The following is a 20,028-nucleotide window of genomic DNA, read 5'->3' on the forward strand; positions in this document are numbered from 1 at the left end:
AAGAGGTGAAAGTAAAAGGTTTAGAGACATATTTTCAAAGCACATAGACTTACAAAGTTTCATAGGTTACTATGTAACTTTGTAAGTCTATGTGCTTTGAAAATGAGCACCTTAATAGTCAAATCAGACAAGTGAGACCACAATATTTATGAAGCATTGGAATGAATACAGATCTCTTGTAGATGATGAAAGTAGTACAGGTCTGACTTTGGGTTTAACACTCTCAGATGGCAGCAGTCATGGGATCCTCACCCTATCACAAAAGCAGACAGTAAAACATTCTTACCACAGCCAGATGTTTCATCTGTGACTTTGGTCAGAACACGTCCCATATGGACATCTGAGAAAGCCCAGTACTGAAACGAGAAAAATGGAAAATTACCAGGCTGACATATCTAACCGGGCTCTTGCTGGAGGAGTAAAGCCAGGTGTGGTACCTGATCATCAGAAGAACTCAGCAGGTAGTCTCCTGTGGCATGTAAACTCAGACCTGTTACAGCACTCTCATGGGCACGGACAACCTGCATACAGGAAGCATTCGGCACAGACCAGATACGGATGGTAGCATCTGGGGAAGCTGAGAACACCAGTTCCTAAAGGATTAAGAATAGAAACTCTTAGAGACAGAATACACAAAGGAAAGTGAGTGAAGGATAAGGACCGATCTTACCTGGGAGGGGTGAAAGACCACACTGGTGACCTTCTTAGTGTGACCTTTGAGGGTAGCCAGAATCTGTTCTGAACTTTTGTCAAATACAACAACATTCTTATCTGCTCCACCTACAGGAACAGAGAAGAGAGAAATCAGAGAGTCCCAAGGTAGTCTAGGGACAGAGTAACAGACACACACTGCATTATGTGGAGAAAGCAGGAAGGGAAAAGGTAAGGAATTACAAAATAACAACTTAAGAGGATCCTGTTCTGTTCTCAGTTTGAAGAACATCTTGTGCTGTCATGGAGGCAACTAGGGAAGAGGAGCCACACACACACACAATATATATATATATATAATGACCCAGACTCCACCTTTTTTCATGTAGAGTAAGTGACACAGCTCTTTAAACCTCTGGCAAAGTCTGGGATGGAGAAGCCTCCAGGCTCATAGATTCTGAAGCTTTGGCATTGGATAGAGGAGTGTTGTGGTACCACAGATATCTCTCTCTCTTTTATCTCTCTCTCTCTCTTTTATATATATATATATATAAAAGAGAGAGAGAGAGAGATAAAAGAGAGAGAGAGATAAAAGAGAGAGAGAGAGAGATATCTGTGGTACCACAACACTCCTCTATCCAATGCCAAAGCTTCAGAATCTATGAGCCTGGAGGCTTCTCCATCCCAGACTTTGCCAGAGGTTTAAAGAGCTGTGTCACTTACTCTACATGAAAAAAGGTGGAGTCTGGGTCATTAGCATGCCCCCTCAGTTGTGCATCTTCATGGGGACAACTAGGAGTAGTCTACTCAGTGCTTTTTTTGTAGAAAAAAAAGGTGCCGGTACTCATTGTGGGTGGAGTTACCACATATGACTCCACCCCGATTATAGCCACACCCACATTAGCCACACCCCTAATACCAGCCATAGCGCATATAAACAGACATCATTGAAAATATTATACTAGTATAGGAGAAAAAAATAACGTTTTTTTTTCATTATAAATAATTTCTGTAAGCTGTTACAGCTCCAGTATACCCAGCGCAAAATAAGAAAGCAGATGTAAATTCTCAAACTGGACATATTTCAGACACTAAAATGAAAATAAAATGTTTTTTTTCTACCTTTGTTGTCTGGTGACTGTTTTTCTGATCATGCTGGCCCAGTATCCGATTCTGCTGCTATCTGTCCTCTTAACTCCGTTTCCATGGCTTCCTTTCCATTTATTTATTTACTTTCCTCCTTTCTTCTTCATTTCTTGCCCTACATCCGTAAGTAAAAGCTGGGTCCTCCGCAGACTTGACTGTCCAGTGGATCCAGCTTCTGCCTATTTTCTACATCCATGTGCAGTTTTTCTCCTCTCTTCCTTTCCCCTCATCTCATCTCCTTTCTCACTCTTCCCTTGCCTCCATCCATGCCCAGCATTTCTTCTCTCTCCTCCATCCACCCATGTCTAGCAGCCCTCCTCTCCCCTACCCTCCCCTCCATCCAGCCATGTCCAGCAACCCTCCTCTGCCCCCGTGCAGGTCTTTTTCTGCCGTCATCTTCTATGATACTATGTTAAATGTAATATGACAGTTTTGGGAAATGTGCATCCTCCCCCGCCCACTACCTTGGGGGCAATGGTCTTACAGGGAGTTGATCTCAAATTTTCTGCCCAGGGCCCATTCAGTCCTAGCTACCCACTGTTAATATACATCTTTGTGGGTTTTTTTACTAGAAAAAAAATCTTTAGGGAACCTGGAAGAAAATTGGGAAATACTGGAATCTTGCAGTTTTGATTTCTCACAAAGCAAATCATGAAAGCAGGAAAATGTAACGTCTTGCTGGGACAAAAGTTAAAAATAGTGTGTAACATTAGTGGCAAAAGGAAAACGTGCCATTGCACACAGGGCAGACGTTGATGTTAAGTGAGCTGGCCTGAGTCCTTTCCACATATCCATCTTCCCTGACTGCAGCTGAGTAATGTCCTTGAAATGCACATTTTTCTCCCTCAGACTCTTCCTGAAATGTTTGTGCCATCTGCTTCAAAATAACCTCAGAAAAGGAGGAGTTTTAGTGAGTAAAGTGCAGCTTCAAAAAGCCACAGAATAAGACCATGGGAATGTCAGCACTTTTTCTCACAAGTTGCAGACAGACTAAAGGAGTGGGCAACCCTGGGAATAAAGGACAAGGGAAACGAATCCTTGAAAAGGTGGTGAGTCTGGGGGATGTTTATCTGGGATGATGTGAGGAGGTTCTTCCTGGCTCTGTAAACACAAGCTTTTAAGGGAGGTAGTGCAAGTGTTTTTTTCTGTGTTCGTGGTTGTTTCAGTTTCACACTTACCCCGAGGATTCTGACTTCCTTCAGAGGTACTAGCTTATGGGATGGCTGAAGGGATGTAATAAATCTTACATTTTCATTCTCTATTGCTACTGTAGCATTGAAGAATTCCTGGAAAGTATGGAGCACAATGGCTTTGTGCTGCTTGATCCGTTGTTTGCAGATACACCCTCATCTCATCAGAACACGTTTTTAAGTGTGTGGGGGATGTGCAGAGAATCGCTTTCTCAGACTCAGCAGCACGAACGATGCAGGCAGCAATTGAAAGAGGCTGTCTGCGTCGGAGCTTCCCTCTGGAGTCCCGCCTATACGGAAACAGAAAGTTGTAACAACGTAGGCGGGACTCGCAGAGGGAAGCTCCGACGCAGACAGCCTCTTTCAATTGCTGCCTGCATCGTTCGTGCCTCTGAGTCTTAAAAAAAAAGAGTAAGTGCAGGACTCGCCGGGATTGTCGCCGGGGGGGGGGGGGGGGGGGGGGAAGGTGCCGGTACGCCGTACCGCTGCGTACCGGCACAAAAAAAGCACTGAGTCTACTAGCCTCGCAGAACAGAGAGCTTACCTGTCAGCGTCTTGTTAGTATCAGAGGGGCAGAGGTCCAAAGCAAGGATTCCTGGAATGCTGGCACTGTGCAGCCCCTGGACATAGAACAGACCGAGTCACAGTCCTATACACACACTATATGACAGCATTTTTCAGACTTTAGGTCACGTCCCCATTTTGTTCTTTTATGTAATAATTTTAGCTCCATATACTCCCAAAACATAAGTTTTTTAAATCTTTCCTTTAAAAAAAAATGTCTATTAATTGATGCTGATGCCTAGTTTTTTTCTCCCACTCCCCCCCCCCCCCCCCCCCATTACATATGTATTTACGATTCATTCCTTTATTGATATGTATAGGATTATGTTTTTTATTTCATATTTTGTATCGTCTTCTTGTAGCTTGTTAGCCACACTGAACTTGAACTTCTGCAGAAAAATGTAGGTAGTAAATGTAATAAATTCCCAAATTGAGAACCACTGCTTTAGTAATCTGGGGCAGCCAGCAAGTCTATGTGCAGGAAAATATTGCACCAGATGAAACAAACATAGGCAAGTCAGAGAAAGGGCTTTATACCTGCTCTGAGATGCAAATGGAAATCTACATTTGGATAAGGAAAATATTCTGAGAGAGGGAACTAAAGGTGGGTGATATGTAACATATGACCCTCTCTATGCTAAATCAGTACATCTCCCACACTTATCAGGTATCCAAACTGACAGGAAAGGCAAAAAGCTTGCAAAGCTTCAAACAGGCAAGACCTCTGCTCTCTGTGCCCTCTGTGATCTCTTACTCACCACGTGCGAGGACACCTGACGGTACTTATTCAGCTCCTCAGGCTTCACCAAGTCCTCAGGGACAGTCTTTCCTCTCTGAGGTAGAAGATAGATGCAAGATGTGTCAATAACGGTATATTGGTACCGGCTTCTATCAAATGCTCAGTTTGATCTGCTTTCTTTTCCATTTGCTCCCCATCCTCCATCTTTTGCCTTTCCAAGTGGCCACACCTAGACTCAGACATGGGTGTGTACTAATTCTGGCTATAACATCAGGAATCCCTGCACTTCCATTTATGCAAGTTATAGAGTGAAACACCCTCACCAGCTTATAAAAGCTACTAGACAGGCTATTAAGCACTGCTTGTGTAGCACTCCTAGTCCCGGCCATCATGAGGTACAAGAGATCAACTGTCCATATATTCTTTTCTGGGAGCTCCCAGCTCTGGCCACCATAGTGCAGTACACTGCAGCTTAGCTTCCTCTGTAGCTCTTTCATGAAGAGTCAAGGTCCCTTCCTAAAACAGGTTAAGACCCCTTTTCCATCTCTGCTCCCCTGAATATTTAGGATTCCTGCTCAGGAGAACCAATTGTACCAGTCCATCCCTCATTAAATCATCCATTGACATACACCCTAACTCACCTTCTTACGCTCCGTGGTCAGCACCGTAGCTTTGTCTTGTAGCTGAAAGAGAAGATAAGACCAATCATAATCATGATTCCAGTGTGATAAAGGCTTCCACACTGAGAAACAGAAACTACAAACGAACAAAGCACCTTGCTGCTCCTGATTTCTTCTTTATGGAAGTACTGACATCAAATGCACCAGATTCTGTGTGCCCCCTACACTACCAGCGAGAACTGTGCTAGAATCCATCCATCAGTACCCATACCAGCTGCAAGGAAGTGAATGCTACCTCTATAGTTCCCCTCCCCCTCTGAAGGAAAGAGCAGGGGGACAAGTCTACTCTTTTTCAACTGGGAGCAATGATGCTCCAGAATCCCCACTCACAAGCTTGCTAATGTAAACAGCCTTTAAGAAGGAGGGACAGGGGCTAGGCAGTGTAATACAAACAAAGGAAGAGATCAGAAAAAGAGATTGGGGGGGATGTTTAATCAGGGCACTGTGGCAAAACAGGAAACCTTGAGAAACAGATGGTAAAGGCAACTGCAGAGAAAGAGGAACGTTCTAAGACATGTTCTGTTCTGGTGCAGTATGTGCTCTTTCTGTAGCACGGCAAGGCAAGTGTGGGGAGGGCTGGAGAACTGTTAGCATCCTGTGCGAATAAAACAAATAGCTGCTAGTAGTTTTGGTGAAATGTCTGAGGGCTGGTCATTGATACCATAAGCAGAGGTAATAAGGGTGTGGTATTTCATGTTGTGCGACTTTTTTTTTACCTTCTGAACAATCTCTGGTGTCATTCCCACCAGTTCTCCCAGGTCCATTGGTTCTCCTGCTCCCTGCAGGGTAAATAGAGACACATCAGTCAGAGGAAGGGCAGAAAAAGAGAAACAGGCTGAGAGAGAGACCATTCATAAACTAAGCCAGGCTCAGAATAGAGAAAAGCAGAGACCATTCTTCTCTCCTGCACTCACCACAGCAGCAGGCTGAGCGGCAGGTGCAGCCTGTGGAACCACAAGGCCAGCTTGGGGTTTCAAAGTTGCCAAAGCTGCAATGGAAGAAAAGGAAAAAGAGAGATGTCAGGTAAATTAATGGCTCACGAAGAACACAGCTATCAGTGGAAGACACAAACATCTACATAAAGCCTTCAGAGAGCAAGAGAAAATTAAACAGATGTGTTTTCATAATTCCTCAGTCAAAGAAAGAGATATCCAAAGTCAGCAACTATGAATTTCACCGGAGACACCAGAAAGGGAAGCACATGCAAGTCTATACACAGCACAGCAACCAGTTACTGCAGTGTTTATTAGGAAAGGAACAGAGAATATAATTTATTTATTGCATTTATATCCCACATTTTTCCATTCAATGTGGCTTACATGGAATGGGATGTGCAATACTGGTGGCCACATTGCAGAAAAGATTAGAAAATAACAAGAGATGCTACAGATAGGAGCAACTTTTTATTTAAAATATCCCTGTAAATGTTTGGTTACCTATCAATCAGTAAAATATGTGTATTTTGATCCCTCTCAATTGATCTCCTTTATAACATCAAAAAAGGTTTCTCAAGAAAAAATTTAATTGAGCTTGTAAACGAATACGTCTTGATTTAAGTATTAAGTTATTTAATTTCCTTTTTTTCTCCATAGTTGGAATATTGGACTCCCTAATTGTGGACTTTAAGGATGCTAGTAAGAAATTTTCGTAATTTTCTTAATTTTCCTAGGTTTATATTATTGTATTAGCAGTACTTTCCTATCAAGTGATTTAACTTGTTATATGTATATCAATAAATACAATTAAAAAAAAGATTAGAAAAAAGTACAGAGAAAAAATTGAATGAATTTTCTTTTGAGGAAAAACAATAGAGTAGGGCTGCTTGGAGAAGAGACAGCTGAGGTGAGGTATGAAAGGGGTCTAAAATTCTGAGGTCAGTGGAATAGATAAGACTGCAAAGAATACAAAGACTAGGGCGCAATTCATAAAATTAACACATTTAAAATAAACAAGAGAAAATATCTTCTCATTCATGTATAGTTAAACTTTGGACCTTGTTGCCAGAGGATGTGGTAAAAGTGGCAACATGGAATCTTGCTACTTTTTGGCATCCTGACAGGTACTTATGACCTGGATTAGCCACTGTTAAGAAACAGGATGCCAAGTTTGATATTCTTAGATCACTGAACAGGAGAATGGATTAATGAATGCACTGATCTAGTCCAGCTCCAATCAATTTCAAGTGTACAGCGCTGCGTACGTCTAGTAGCGCTATAGAAATTATAAGTAGTAGTAGTTATAGGGCTTTGTGGGGGCAAAACAGCACAACTGGATTCCAAAATAGATTAGACAAAATCATGACATGTCAATTAAAGGGTATTTAACACAATTCGGAACGTCACCTCAGGTTCTACCATAAAGGGTCTCCCAAAAGATAGACAACTCTACAGTAACCTGTTTCTTATGTGTTCCTCTGTCTCTGACGCTGGTAAATGGCAGGTGCTTAAAACTGATAGGCTAGATGAACATTTGCTCAGACCAATGTTAGAAGACCACAAGAAATGCTAAGTTTGATGCTATGAGCAGAATTTGTTTGGATCCATGAGGGTCTCAACTGATCCCCTTTCACAGCCCCTGTGAGCAGAGAAAACCTTATCTCCTATAGAACTCTGCTTCACTAAGCAATTTTGACTAGCCTATCTAGTTGTAAGAGTGAGTGAGTGAGAAGATATTTTGTCCTGTTTATTTTAAATGTGTTAACTTTATGAATTGTGCCCTAGTCTTTGCAGTCTTTGTATTTTTGAAAAAAATAAACATATGATTCAGGGTTATGCCCTAATGTAGGTTTTACAATTGTAATTGTTACAAAAGATCAATTTGGGGCAAAACAGCATGTAACATAGAATAGTAACATAGTAAATGAAAAGGTATGTACTGGTACATGGGTTTCCTCTCCAAATCTAGTCACTTTTTTTTTTTAAAGCTGAAGATAAAATCATGCATGCTGTGCGAGCTGTATATTGTTGGCCACGACAATTTAGCCAACTAAATGGCTTTGAAAATCATTCTCTCAAGTTATGGGGAAAGGCAGCTAAATAAGAAATGCCCTTTCTTTCCATTCCTTGTTTGCAACATGTTCTTGCAATTAGATGTTTGCTCTTTTCCAGGCAGATCCAGAGGATTCCTGTGAAGAGGTATGCCAGCAGCCTGCTACTAGAGGAAATGTGCTACTGTCCTTGGCTACATGCCTGCTGGGAAAGCTGTATTTTTAGTATATTTGCTTTTAAATCTATAAATATTTGGGGATATAACAACAGCTGTGTTGTTTTCTCTATTCTGTCCACTCCCTCCCTCCTCCAAGCTACAAACATACCCTCTCTTGCAGCGGTGACCTCCTTGGTAAGACGGGCAATGACACGGCAAGCAGCATCATGTTGGTAGAGGGCATGCGAGAGCTCCTGGCGAGTTGTTTGCAGCTGCTGCCGTAGAGTAAAACTGTGAAGCATAACTGCATCCTGAAATCAAACACAGAGGCTAGGGGTCACAATCCTCTGGAAACCAAAATGAATAAGCTCAAGGTAGTTCCCCTCCCCCAGAAACTAAACTAAGGGACTAAGGCAACAGCTTCTCCAAATGGTGTCACAACCTAGATGGACTCTTCATAGGTACATCATTATTCTGCATCTCCAGAGGGTCACACAATTTTATTTGGCTGAAATCATGGGGTCACAGGCACAAAAAGAGTGGGAAGGACTGGACTAAAGAGCTAAAGGGGCCCTCCCTCTCCAGAAACTATGCACAAAGGTACAAGGTTATTGTTCCCCAGAAACCAAGAAGAGACACTCGCACTTCCCAAGTCTCATATCAGACACCAAACACAGAAGCTTAGCGTTTTCTATCTTCACCTCCCAAAACCAAGCTGTTATACTGGTCTTGAAAAACACTGAAATCTTTATATGTTAATATTTTTCACTTGACCACCAAAACAGATGCTTTTGAAACCTTACATTTAAAAAAATAAGAACAAATAGTTGCCCAAGTATTAACATACTGCAGGTTAGTCACTGAATAATGCTGTTTGTGATCAATCCAATGTTATTTTTCTACCCCTACTAAAGGAGCTGGTGGTATGGTCCTATTTGCCCATGTCCCACAAATGCCCCTCTCCTCTCTTTGGCATCCCCAAATCAGACCCTCCTCTCAAATGTCCACCAAATGAGCCTTCCTCCATCCCCTAAGTCCCCTCCACCTCGCTGTTATCCCCCTCTTTACAAGACTACCGCTATGGAGGTCACCAGTGCCATTCTGAACCTGGTACCAGAATAGGCAGGAGCAAGTGGAGATCATTCCTGCTCCCACTTCATAACATCTCTACTACTTGACATTTCTAAAGCGCTACTAGGGTTACGCAGTGCTGTACAATTTAACATAGAAGGACAGTTACGCAGCGCTGTACAAAATAAACAAAGAAGGACGGTCCCTGCTCAAAGGAGCTTACAATCTAAAGAACGAAATGTCAAGTTGGGGCAGTGTAGATTTCCTGGGTAGAGGTGTAGAGGTTAGGTGCCGAAGGCAACATTGAAGAGGTGGGCTTTAAGCAGAGATTTGAAGATGGGCAGGGAGGGGGCCTGGCGTATGGGCTTGGGGAGTTTGTTCCACGCGTGGGGTGAGGCGAGGCAGAAAGGACGGAGCCTGGAGTTGGCGGTGGTGGAGAAGGGTACTGAGAGGAGGGATTTGTCTTGAGAGCGGAACTTACGGGTAGGAACGTAAGGGGAGATGAGGGTTGAGAGGTAAGGAGGGGCTGCAGATCGAATACATTTGTAGGTTAGTAGCAGAAGCTTGAATTGAATGCGGTACCTGATTGGAAGCCAATGAAGTGACTTGAGGAGAGGGGTGATATGAGTGTATCGGTTCAGGCGGAAGACAAGACGTGCAGCAGAGTTCTGAACGGACTAAAGGGGGGATAGGTGGCTAAGTGGGAGACCAGTGAGGAGTAGGTTGCAGTAATCAAGGCGAGAGGTAACGAGAGAGTGGATGAGAGTTCGGGTGGTGTGCTCAGAGAGGAAAGGGCGGATTTTGCTAATGTTATAGAGGAAGAAGCGACAGGTCTTGGCTATCTGCTGGATATGCGCAGAGAAAGAGAGGGAGGAGTCGAAGATGAGACCGAGGTTGCGGGCAGATGAGACGGGGACGATGAGGGTGTTATCAACCGAAATAGAGAGTGGAGGTAGAGGAGAAGTGGGTTTGGGTGGGAAGACAAGAAGTTCGGTCTTGGCCATGTTCAGTTTCAGGTGGCGGTTGGACATCCAGGCAGCAATGTCGGATAAGCAGGCCGATACTTTGGCCTGGGTTTCCACATTGATGTCAGGTGTGGAGAAATAAAGCTGGGTGTCATCAGCATAAAGATGATACTGGAAGCCATGAGACGAGATCAGGGAGCCCAGGGAAGAGGTGTAGATAGAGAAAAGAAGGGGTCCAAGGACAGAACCCTGAGGGACTCCAACAGAGAGCGGGATAGGGGTGGAGGAAGAACCATGAGAGTGTACTCTGAAGGTACGATGGGAGAGATAAGAGGAGAACCAGGAGAGGACAGAGCCCTGGAACCCAAAAGAGGACAGTGTGTCAAGAAGTAAGTTGTGATTGACAGTGTCAAAGGCGGCGGATAGGTCGAGGAGAATGAGGATGGAGTAATGACCTTTGGATTTGGCGAGGAACAAGTCATTACAGACTTTGGATAGTGCCGTTTCTGTCGAGTGAAGTGGGCGAAAGCCAGATTGAAGCGGATCGAGGATGGTATGAGAGGCGAGAAAATCAATTCAACGGCTGTGAACGACGCGTTCAAGTATTTTGGAGAGGAAGGGAGGGAGATGGGGCGTTAGTTGGAGGGACAGGTAGGGTCAAGTGAAGGTTTTTTTGAAGAGAGGTGTGACAACAGCATGCTTGAAGGTGTCAGGGACAGTTGCGGTGGAGAGAGAGAGGTTGAGGCTATGACAGATGGGGGGGTGATAGTAGGAGAGATGGTGATAAGTAAGTTGGTGGGGATAGGGTCTGAGGAACAGGTGGTGCATTTCGAGGAGGAGACAAGATGGGCGGTTTCCTCTTCGGTGATATCAGGAAAAGAGGAGAAGGAGGCCTGGGTTGATTGGTTGAGGGAGTGGGTGATAGGATGAAGAGGAGGAGAAGGTTTAGTGGTGAATTCGAGGTTGATCTTCTGGACCTTGTCGCGGAAGTAGTCAGCCAGTGATTGAGGAGAGAGTGAGGGGGTGGGGGGCACTTTGAGGAGGGAGTTGAGGGTGGCGAAGAGACGACGAGGGTTAGAGCTGAGGGAATTAGTCAAATGAGTGTAGTAGTCCTGTTTGGCGAGGAATAGGGAGGACTGGAAGGAGGATAGCATGAATTTGTAGTGAATGAAGTCAGTATGGGTGCGAGATTTCCTCCATAGGCGTTCAGCCGATCGGGAGCAGAAGCGAAGTTAACGGGTGCAAGGGTTAAGCCAGGGCTGGGGATTAGTGCGCCTTGTGGAACGGGAAACAGATGGTGCAAGGGTGTCTAGGGCGGAGGAGAGAGTGGCATTGTAATTGGAAACAGCCTTGTCAACAGACTCGGAGGACATGATGGACGGGAGGAGATCAGAGATAGTAGCGGATAAGGTGGGGGGGGGGGGTCAACAGCCTGGAGATTCCTGGAGGTAGTGGTTAGTGTTGGGCGGGACTGAGGGGGAGGGTGATGAAGTGTGAATGTGATCAGGTGATGGTCAGAAATGGGAAGAGCAGAGACGCCGAGATTAGAGGGCGAGCAGGTAGAAGAGAGGACGAGATCAAGACAGGGACCAGATTTGTGAGTAGGGGTGGTGGAGCTCAGTTGGAGGTTGAAGGAGGAGGTTAGGGTGAGGAATTGAGAAGCGTATGAGTCAGATGGGTTATCAGTGTGTATGTTGAAGTCACCATCTCCCTGGGTTATCAGTGTGTATGTTGAAGTCACCATCTCCCTGGAATTGGCCAGGTAGGCCCACGGGAAGGGTGCTAATGTAGGCCAGGTGGAAGGGAAATTCTACCATACTGTCTGTCCCTTTAAGAAGCAGCCCACCAATGCATCCAAGATGGAAAAATAGTGCCAGCTTTTTTGTTGGTGGTATTTTTGCAGGGATAACATGGCGTTATTTTGATTACATAGAAATTAGCTGTTTTGCATACATCTGCATCTCATTACTGTGTAACTCACAGCGCCTAATATTAGTGTACATTGTAGTAATATAACACACAGTGTCCTTTAACATGCATTAACGTGTTAATAATGCACATTAGGGTCATAACCCACCTTATTAGCCACCCCCCATAAAATAATTTAACACTGTCACTTCTCTTCCACACATACCTATGCAGTTGAAAGCAAATTACAGTAAAAATACAGAATAGCATACAATAAATGCACTGATAAGCTAATTAATAATACAAAAATCAATCGTAAAACCCAACATTAATCATTATAAAAAATACTTTTGTGATAAATATGTCTTGAACTATTGTGTAAATATGGTACAATTTTAACTCAGGAAAGGGAAAGGAGATGGGATCTGACATACCATCTTCTGTGGTTATAATCAAAGCGGTTTACATATTATATACAGGTACTTATTTTGCACCTGGGGAAATGGAAGGTTATATGACTTGCCCAGCGTCACAAAGAACTGCAGTGGGATCTCAAGTCACTGCACTCACCATCAGGCTACTCCTCCACTCAGACCTAAGTGTTAGCAGCAATATATTGCATTCCACCGTTGCTCTATAGTTTTTAAACTTTTCAAAAGTAGTTTTGTGAATAAAGGTACTTAGGGCAGGAAATAGAATATTGTACATTTGGGCTGGTCTAACTGGTCTAGTGGAAGTTATCATCCATAGCATAAAAGACAAATAATCAGGTATCATGTGTAAAATTTTAAGATCTCAGGCTAGAAGTTTAAACAATGCTTCCTTAGCATCCTCACCAGATCAGTCCAGACACTGCAGGTTTTGTTTCCATCAGCCAGCAGGTAGAGATAGAAAAATACTGATGTGCTGGAGCTGCATACTGTCCTAACAAAGCATAAAGACAAAGAAGTGTTTTTTTATCTCCAGCAGGTGGAAGGTGGCTGAAATGGAGCGCCTGGACTAGTTGAGCTAGGGAGTTTCTGTATGAAGGGTATTTGGCTCCAAGAGGTAAATCCAATGGTGCTGGGTTCCTCCCTCTGCTAAGCCGTTTTCAACTTTGATGCTACTATAGCAAAAAAAGAAAAAAAAAAATTGGCAGTAAGGAACCAGGTACTAAAGATTGACATTAAAGGACAAACTGTCACCAGGTGGATTATGTGGTAGGCTGCTTCATTTGCCTCATTCTGCTCACAAGGAATCCTGGTAGGCACACCATGTCATTCCTTCTTAAGCACCAATTCCAGCACCTGAATTCCTTTCTGCAGCAGCTGTTTCTTGCACCCGTTCCTTTTTGGTTGGCATGATGAGGCATGGCCATGCAAGTGGAGGCTGTAAAGCGCTGCTCGTGCTGTGGAACATGCTAGACGATGTAGACACTCTGCAATTTCTGCCAGCCCTCCACCAAGTAGCAGGACAATGCTTCAGAAGTGACAGCACCTTCCTCAGACAGAGCATTCTCAAGTCAGAATGAGGAATTTGGAGTGGTTGCTGCACACACATCAATTCCTTCACAAAATGCAGGAAAGGCAGCCACCTTGCCTTCCTACGTACCTTCGTTTTCTGGGATGCAATTGGCTCTAGCTTCCCAATCTGCAGAGAAGGAACCCTGCAACTCCTTGGCCTCTAGCTCCAACTTTTGAGAAGCAGGTGGATGGGGCTCCCATGTTTTCTCCAGACTTTGTTCTTCTTTTTCATCAGGCATATATGTTAAACAGATCCACATCTTCTCAGAAGAAACCCTTGTTGAACTATGCTGTCCCTGCAGATGTTTCATAGGTAAGAGTATTTAGAGGTTTACAAATTTCCTCTCCAGATTCTAAGGAGTTCTCGAATCTCAGAGATTCCCTGCACTCCTTCAGAGCATGCTCACCTTGCTTTAGAGGAAGGTGAGCTGCCTGCAGGAGACTATCCCTCCATTCTGCAGATGTTTCATAGGTAAGAGTATTTAGAGGTATACAGATTTCCTCTCCAGATTCTAAGGAGTTCTCGAAACTCAGAGATTCCATGATAGAAGGCTCTAGGAAACTACCTAAGCCATTTTCTATTCCGCTATTGAACACATTGGACATCAAGTTATAAATAAGCTTTATCCTACCCTACAGGTGGAAAAACGAACCATTCATATAACCTAAGGTTAATGCGTTGGTAACTGCATGGAATATGGTGTGGCTCTGAGGGATCTCCAAGACTGGAAGATGGAATCAGTCCTTAAACAGAACTTTGAAGTGGCAGCTTTAGGGCTGCAAGCATCCATTTTTAGCTTTTATGTAGCCAGAGCTTGCCTTTACTATATTGCTTCAGCAGGAAGATGAAACTGGACAGCGGTCAGGAGATCCAGGGATCAGACTAGAGGTAGGACTAGCATACCTGGCCAACGCTCTGTATGATTTTGTCAGAGCTCTTTCTTGCTGTATGGCACACTCCATCTCAGTGAGATGCTCTTTATGGCTGCAAAATTGGTCAGTAGAAGTGCAATCTAAGGCATGCCTTACTAGGCTCCTCTTTAAGGGAAAGATATTATTTGGGGGAAAGTGGTGGAGAAGCTGGTTAAGGACTTAGAGGAGGCTGGTCCTCAAACTCCCAGAGGACAGAAAGGCAGTATATCAAATCCCATTCCCTTTCTTCCTTGTTCTCTGGTCGTCTCGCTTTTGTGAAGCCAGTATAGGCTGGGATGATCAAACTATTATCAGAGGAGACAGGAAACTATCTTTTCATGGAGACAGGAAAGCCAGATCCCAAACAATTCCCTTTTTCACCCGGACCTCTTAATGATGGGATCTTGACCCATTCCTCAAGGATTTGCTGTTTGACTTTGCCAAGGAATGGGCCAGAATAACATCTGACCAGTGGAATTTCTTTTTGGAACCCCATTGCAGGAGAACAGTAAAACATCTAGTGGTACAGACCACTCTCGTCTAACCTGTGCAACCTGGATACGGTCTCCCAGGTCCCAAAAAAGAATGAGGCACAAGAAGATATCATTTATTTCATTGTTCACAAGAAAGAAGCTCCAATTGTCTGATTTTTGGACCTCAAGAAGGTCAATCAGTTTTTCTGGGCATCCCATTTCAGGATGGAAACTGTTTGGTTGGTAACTGCTTCAGTTGTGCAGGAGGGTTTGCTTCAGTTGTGACGGAGGGCTTCTTTCAACTCTGGATCTCAGAGAGGCCTTCTTTCACATTCTGGCCTTCCCGCTGGAGGTTTCTAAAGTTTGCCACAATAGATCTTCACTTCCAGTTCAGAGTGATGCCATTCAGCATGGGAGGGAGCAGGGCACACCCCTATCTGGATGACTGATTGATCCAAGCCTCCTCACTGCATGGCAGCATACAAAAGTGACCTCCAGAATACTACAGCTCCTACAATCGCAGGAATGAGTCATCAATTTAATCAAAAGCAAGCTGGAACAGACTCAGAACCTGAAGTATTTGAGAATTCTGTTTGATACTGTATTGGGAGAGTTTTTCTTTCAGATCACACAATACAGAAGATCCATGTTCATGTTTGGCTCCTGCTGTGGCAAAGCTCCTCGAGGACCTCAAATTAAGTGCAACTCTCAGGCTTGATGGTGGCAACTTTGGATGTTGTGCCTTGAGCCAGGGCACACAGGCAGGACTTCCAATCTTCTCTTCTCAGCCGTTGGTTGCCAGTAACTCAAGACTTACTGTTAACTTTTTGTGGACTCCACAGGCACGCTGCAGCCCTGCAATCTCCACAGGGGGATTCTTTAGCAATCTCTGATTGGATAGTGATCACCACAGATGTGAGCCTGTTGGGATGGGGAGCTCATTGCCTGGGTCTAGTGGCCTAGAGGAAGTGGGTGCTCATCGAGGTGGCATTGTCCATCAACTGCCAAGGAGCAATCACCATAGAATTGTTAGCATTTTCTGACACTCTTTGAGGGAAGATGGTCCAAGTTTTCTCTGATAATGCAACAGCAGTTGCGCATGTAAACAAGCAAGGGGGGGGGGGGCAAGGAGTGTGCCTCCTTCTTTAACTGGGTAGAGAACCACCTCACATTCCTCTCAGTGTTACGCAAAGCAAGAAAACAATCTATAGGAAAATTTTCTGAGCAGCCATTCCCTGGATCTGAGAGAATGGAAATTATTTCACTATGCTTTCAAGTTGATAGTGGACCATTGGCTAGGAGATTGACAACAGGCACCCCAGTACAGTGAACACCAAAGCAACCTGGTTCTTACCTGGTTCTTCAGCAGGCACTGTGAGTTTGGCCAAAAAGTGGTCTATTCTATGTCTATCCTCTGTGACTGATGATAGGTCAAGTACGTCAAAAAATTAACCACCTACCAGGGTCTAGTGATATGGGTGGCACAACACTAGCCAAAAAATCCTACAGTACACAGACACTCCCATCTCCCTCCTGACAAGGGACTTCTGCATTAGCGTCTGGTGCTCATGGAGGATCTATCCCCCTTTGGTCTTATGACTTGGCTCTTGAAAGGTGTAAAAGTTACTCAGAGGTTTTACTGTTGTCACTGCTACCCTTCCTACAGGTGATGAAACATTCTACTTCTGCAACATAAGGCAGGGTCTGGAAAACCTTCAAGGGTTGATGTTCAGAAAGAGCTATTCCTCCCGAGCAGGCATCTCGCTCTTCTGCAAATAGGCCTTCCAAAAGGACTAGCCTTAAACCCTTTAAAAGTTCAGGTGACAGCTCTAGCCTGTTTTCAAGGGCATCTACAAAACTCTCTTTTCCCATTTGGATGTGGTGCATCTTCTGAGAGGGGTTACTCACCTTTGGCCGTCAATCTGGACTTTTATGTCTGGGCTTCAGTTTGAATCTAGTCCTTAAGGCCTTATAAAAACCTCCATTTGAACCCCTTAAAAAGACCACTCTCAAAGACTTAACATTGAAAACAGCCTTCCTTGTAGCCATTACTTCTACCCACCATATTTCACAGTTACAAACTCTTTCCTGCCGAGACCCATTCTAATGTTTCACAGTCAGGAGTATCTATCCACATGGTTCAATCCTTTTTCCCCAAAGGTTGTGACCGCAGTTTATGTGAATCAGATCTTAATCCACCCTTCATTTAGAAGGAAGGATAATGGAACTGACTTTTCTTTGCTGCAATTGCTGGATGTTCACAGAGCTCCAATGATGTATCTGGAGGTGACAATTGAGCTCCGAAGAACTGACAAATTATTTTTTCATTTTGTGGCTTCCAGAAAAGGTGAAGCAACCTCTGAGGTAACCATTGCTCATAGATCATTTCTTCAGCTTATATTGTTGCAGGTAACGGCCCCCTTTGGTTCTGAAGGCACACTCCATGAGGGGGATATTTACTACTACTACTACTTCTATTTATTTCTATAGCGCTACTAGACATACGCAGAGCTGTACACTGGACATGAAGAGACTGTAAGCTCTGTCAAGCAGGGACCATCTAAAGATGACAAACAGGACAACAAATAAGGGATAAAGGAATTACTAAGGTGGGAATGATAAAACATGGGTACTGAACAAGTGAGTTAGGGTTAGGAGTTAAAAGCAGCATCAAAAAGGTGGGCTTTTAGTCTAGAAGACAGTCAGAGACAGAGCTTGACATACTGGCTTAGGAAGTTTATTCCAGGCATATGGTGCAGCAAGATAAAAGGAATGGAGCCTAGAGTTAGTAGTGCAGATAAGAGATTTACCCAGTGAACGGAGTTCCCGGGGAGGAGTGTAGGGAGAGAGAAGAGTGGAAAGGTACTGAGGAGCTGCAGAGTGAATGCACTTGTAAGTCAATAAGAGGAGTTTGAACTCTATGCGGAAACGGATAGGGAGCCAATAGAGTGATTTGAGGAGAGGGCTAATATGAGCATAGTGACACTGGTGGAATATAAGTTGTGCAGCAGAATTTTGAACAGATGGAAGGGGAGAGAGATGACTTAGTGAGAAACCTGTGAGAAGACAGGTCTAAGCGAGAGATATCTACTTCTTGGATGTAACTTAGAGCAGTTTCTCCTTCAGACATCTGTAGACCAGCAATGTGGTCTTCTCTCCTTACCTTTTACAAACACTAACATCTAGATGTGATGGCAAGAAAGAAGTTATCTTTGGAGCTTCTGTAGAGACAGCTGTGGTCTCCATTCTGTTACATTTGCTACATTCTGCAGTTTCTGGACTAGTCTGGTGCAGACACTAAAAAAGGAGAAATCAGATCTTACCTGCTAATTTTCTTTCCTTTAGTCCCACCAGATCAGTCTAGGTTCCCACACTTATGCAAAGCAAGGTTATTGGCGTAATTAATCTTGTTCTCCATAATTTGAGTTCCTTTTCTTAATTAATCTTTGCAGATTTTCTCAAGTTATGATTGTATTTCTGAATGTATATTAGTAGAAATGAAGTTGGTTTCTTTGATTTAACAGAATTTCTACTGCTTTGATATCATAATACTGAAGTGCTGACGCTTCATAATGTCCTTATAGGGCAGAGCACACTTGTGCTTTTATATCTCCACCTGCTGGATGATAGACACAACACCCGCAGTTTCTGGACTGATGTGGTTGGACTAAATGAAAGAAAATTAGCAGGTAGGATCTAATTTCTCCTTGGGTCTTGTACAGAGAAAGTGCCTGACCTGATTCTGGAGTATGAATGCTGAATCTAGTGTGGAAAGCCAGTTGGGAGTGTACTATGAAGGCGATGTAGGTGTCAGGAGTCTGATCAGGCCTACTGGAGGGAGTACATCACCCCCTTTGATATCACAGAAGAAGCATGAATGTCTAGAATAAAAATCAGCTAGTCTCCCCATAGTGACAGACAGAAGTGCCTAATCTGCTTCTGGAGCCTGAACACCAGGATCAAATGTGGGCAGCCAGTTAGGATGTGCTCTGAAAGTTGACAGAAATGTCAGGTGAGTGAATGAGCCCATCAGGAAAAGTGCACCATCCTTCTGACATCATCGAAGTACCTTAATCCCACTCTGCAATGGTTACCTAATGATACTGTGTAACTCCAACAATTGAATTCTTGTTTTTTTTACTTAATTGGATTGTTTAATTTTTTATATATTTTTAAAATATTATCATCAATGTCATTCAACAGTGGATTTTGTTCATGTTGTTAAGAGATGAGATTAGGAGGGAAAATGCCTCTGTAAATCAGCAGTCTGAAACTTTTTGTATTGACAGATTCGCTGAACAACCACTCTTCACTGACAAAAAATACTCTGTTTTCTTATATCTCTTTCACTTTGTATTTCTTTTTCTTTACATGTCATTTAGCAGTGAGTACAGCTAAAACAATAAATTCTATGGGCTTCTAAATAAAGCATAAACAATACACTTATTTCAGAAACGGGTCCCGTTTCGCCCTTCAATTTCATCGGGCTTTGTCAGGTAAATCTTTCTGTTGTTAATGCTCTCTTGTCGCTCTTAGTTATCCAAGCTAAACTTCCAAAGTCATTTATGTTATAGATTCTTCTTTCTCAATCTGCTGTCTTAACAACACAAACAAAGGGAGGAGATGGGAAGGGACCCGGCATCACCAGGTATATCCCGAGCCAGCTTCAACTCAACCCCCAGGGTTCCACTGGCCAGGAACCAGCACCAAATCCAGAGATCACAGGGTATGTCTGTCAACCTGCTAGATAGAGAGAATACTGAAGATGTGGCTACTGCACAGGGTACTATACGGCAGAGCTCTAGTTTTCTATCTCCACCTGCTGGCAGACGGACATAACCCACAAGTCTCTGGAATGATCTGTGGGACGCTATGGAAAAACTAATAACCCATCTCAATCTAAAATATTCATTTTTAAAACCACTATTCGTCCCCACCAAGAAATATATCCCCCTATCTATTTAAATCCCTCCTAACAGCTTCAAGTATTTTTCCACAATTGCGCTCATAAAGTTGGGAGATTCTTACTGATTTGCAACTGCAAGTCTAATAGCAGCCTTGGTCCAGAGAAAAGTGAAAATCC

At 43.6% G+C, this 20,028-nt stretch overlaps 1 protein-coding gene across 1 annotated transcript in view; it reads right to left on the reverse strand.

Annotated features, from left to right (window-relative positions):
- PRPF19 (pre-mRNA processing factor 19) overlaps nt 1–20,028 on the reverse strand; it is a 61,212-nt gene that overhangs the window by 26,799 nt on the left and 14,385 nt on the right. The window contains exons 4-12 of the mRNA XM_030222169.1: nt 8,284–8,425; nt 5,885–5,958; nt 5,687–5,749; nt 4,932–4,973; nt 4,310–4,384; nt 3,532–3,607; nt 671–780; nt 438–593; nt 287–356 (exon numbers count right to left, since the gene is read on the reverse strand). Coding sequence (XP_030078029.1) covers nt 287–356; nt 438–593; nt 671–780; nt 3,532–3,607; nt 4,310–4,384; nt 4,932–4,973; nt 5,687–5,749; nt 5,885–5,958; nt 8,284–8,425 — 808 coding nt within the window. The remainder of the gene's footprint in view (nt 1–286; nt 357–437; nt 594–670; nt 781–3,531; nt 3,608–4,309; nt 4,385–4,931; nt 4,974–5,686; nt 5,750–5,884; nt 5,959–8,283; nt 8,426–20,028) is intronic.

This window comes from Microcaecilia unicolor, chromosome 1, assembly GCF_901765095.1.
Source record: "Microcaecilia unicolor chromosome 1, aMicUni1.1, whole genome shotgun sequence".
NCBI classification, from domain to species: Eukaryota; Metazoa; Chordata; class Amphibia; order Gymnophiona; family Siphonopidae; genus Microcaecilia; species Microcaecilia unicolor.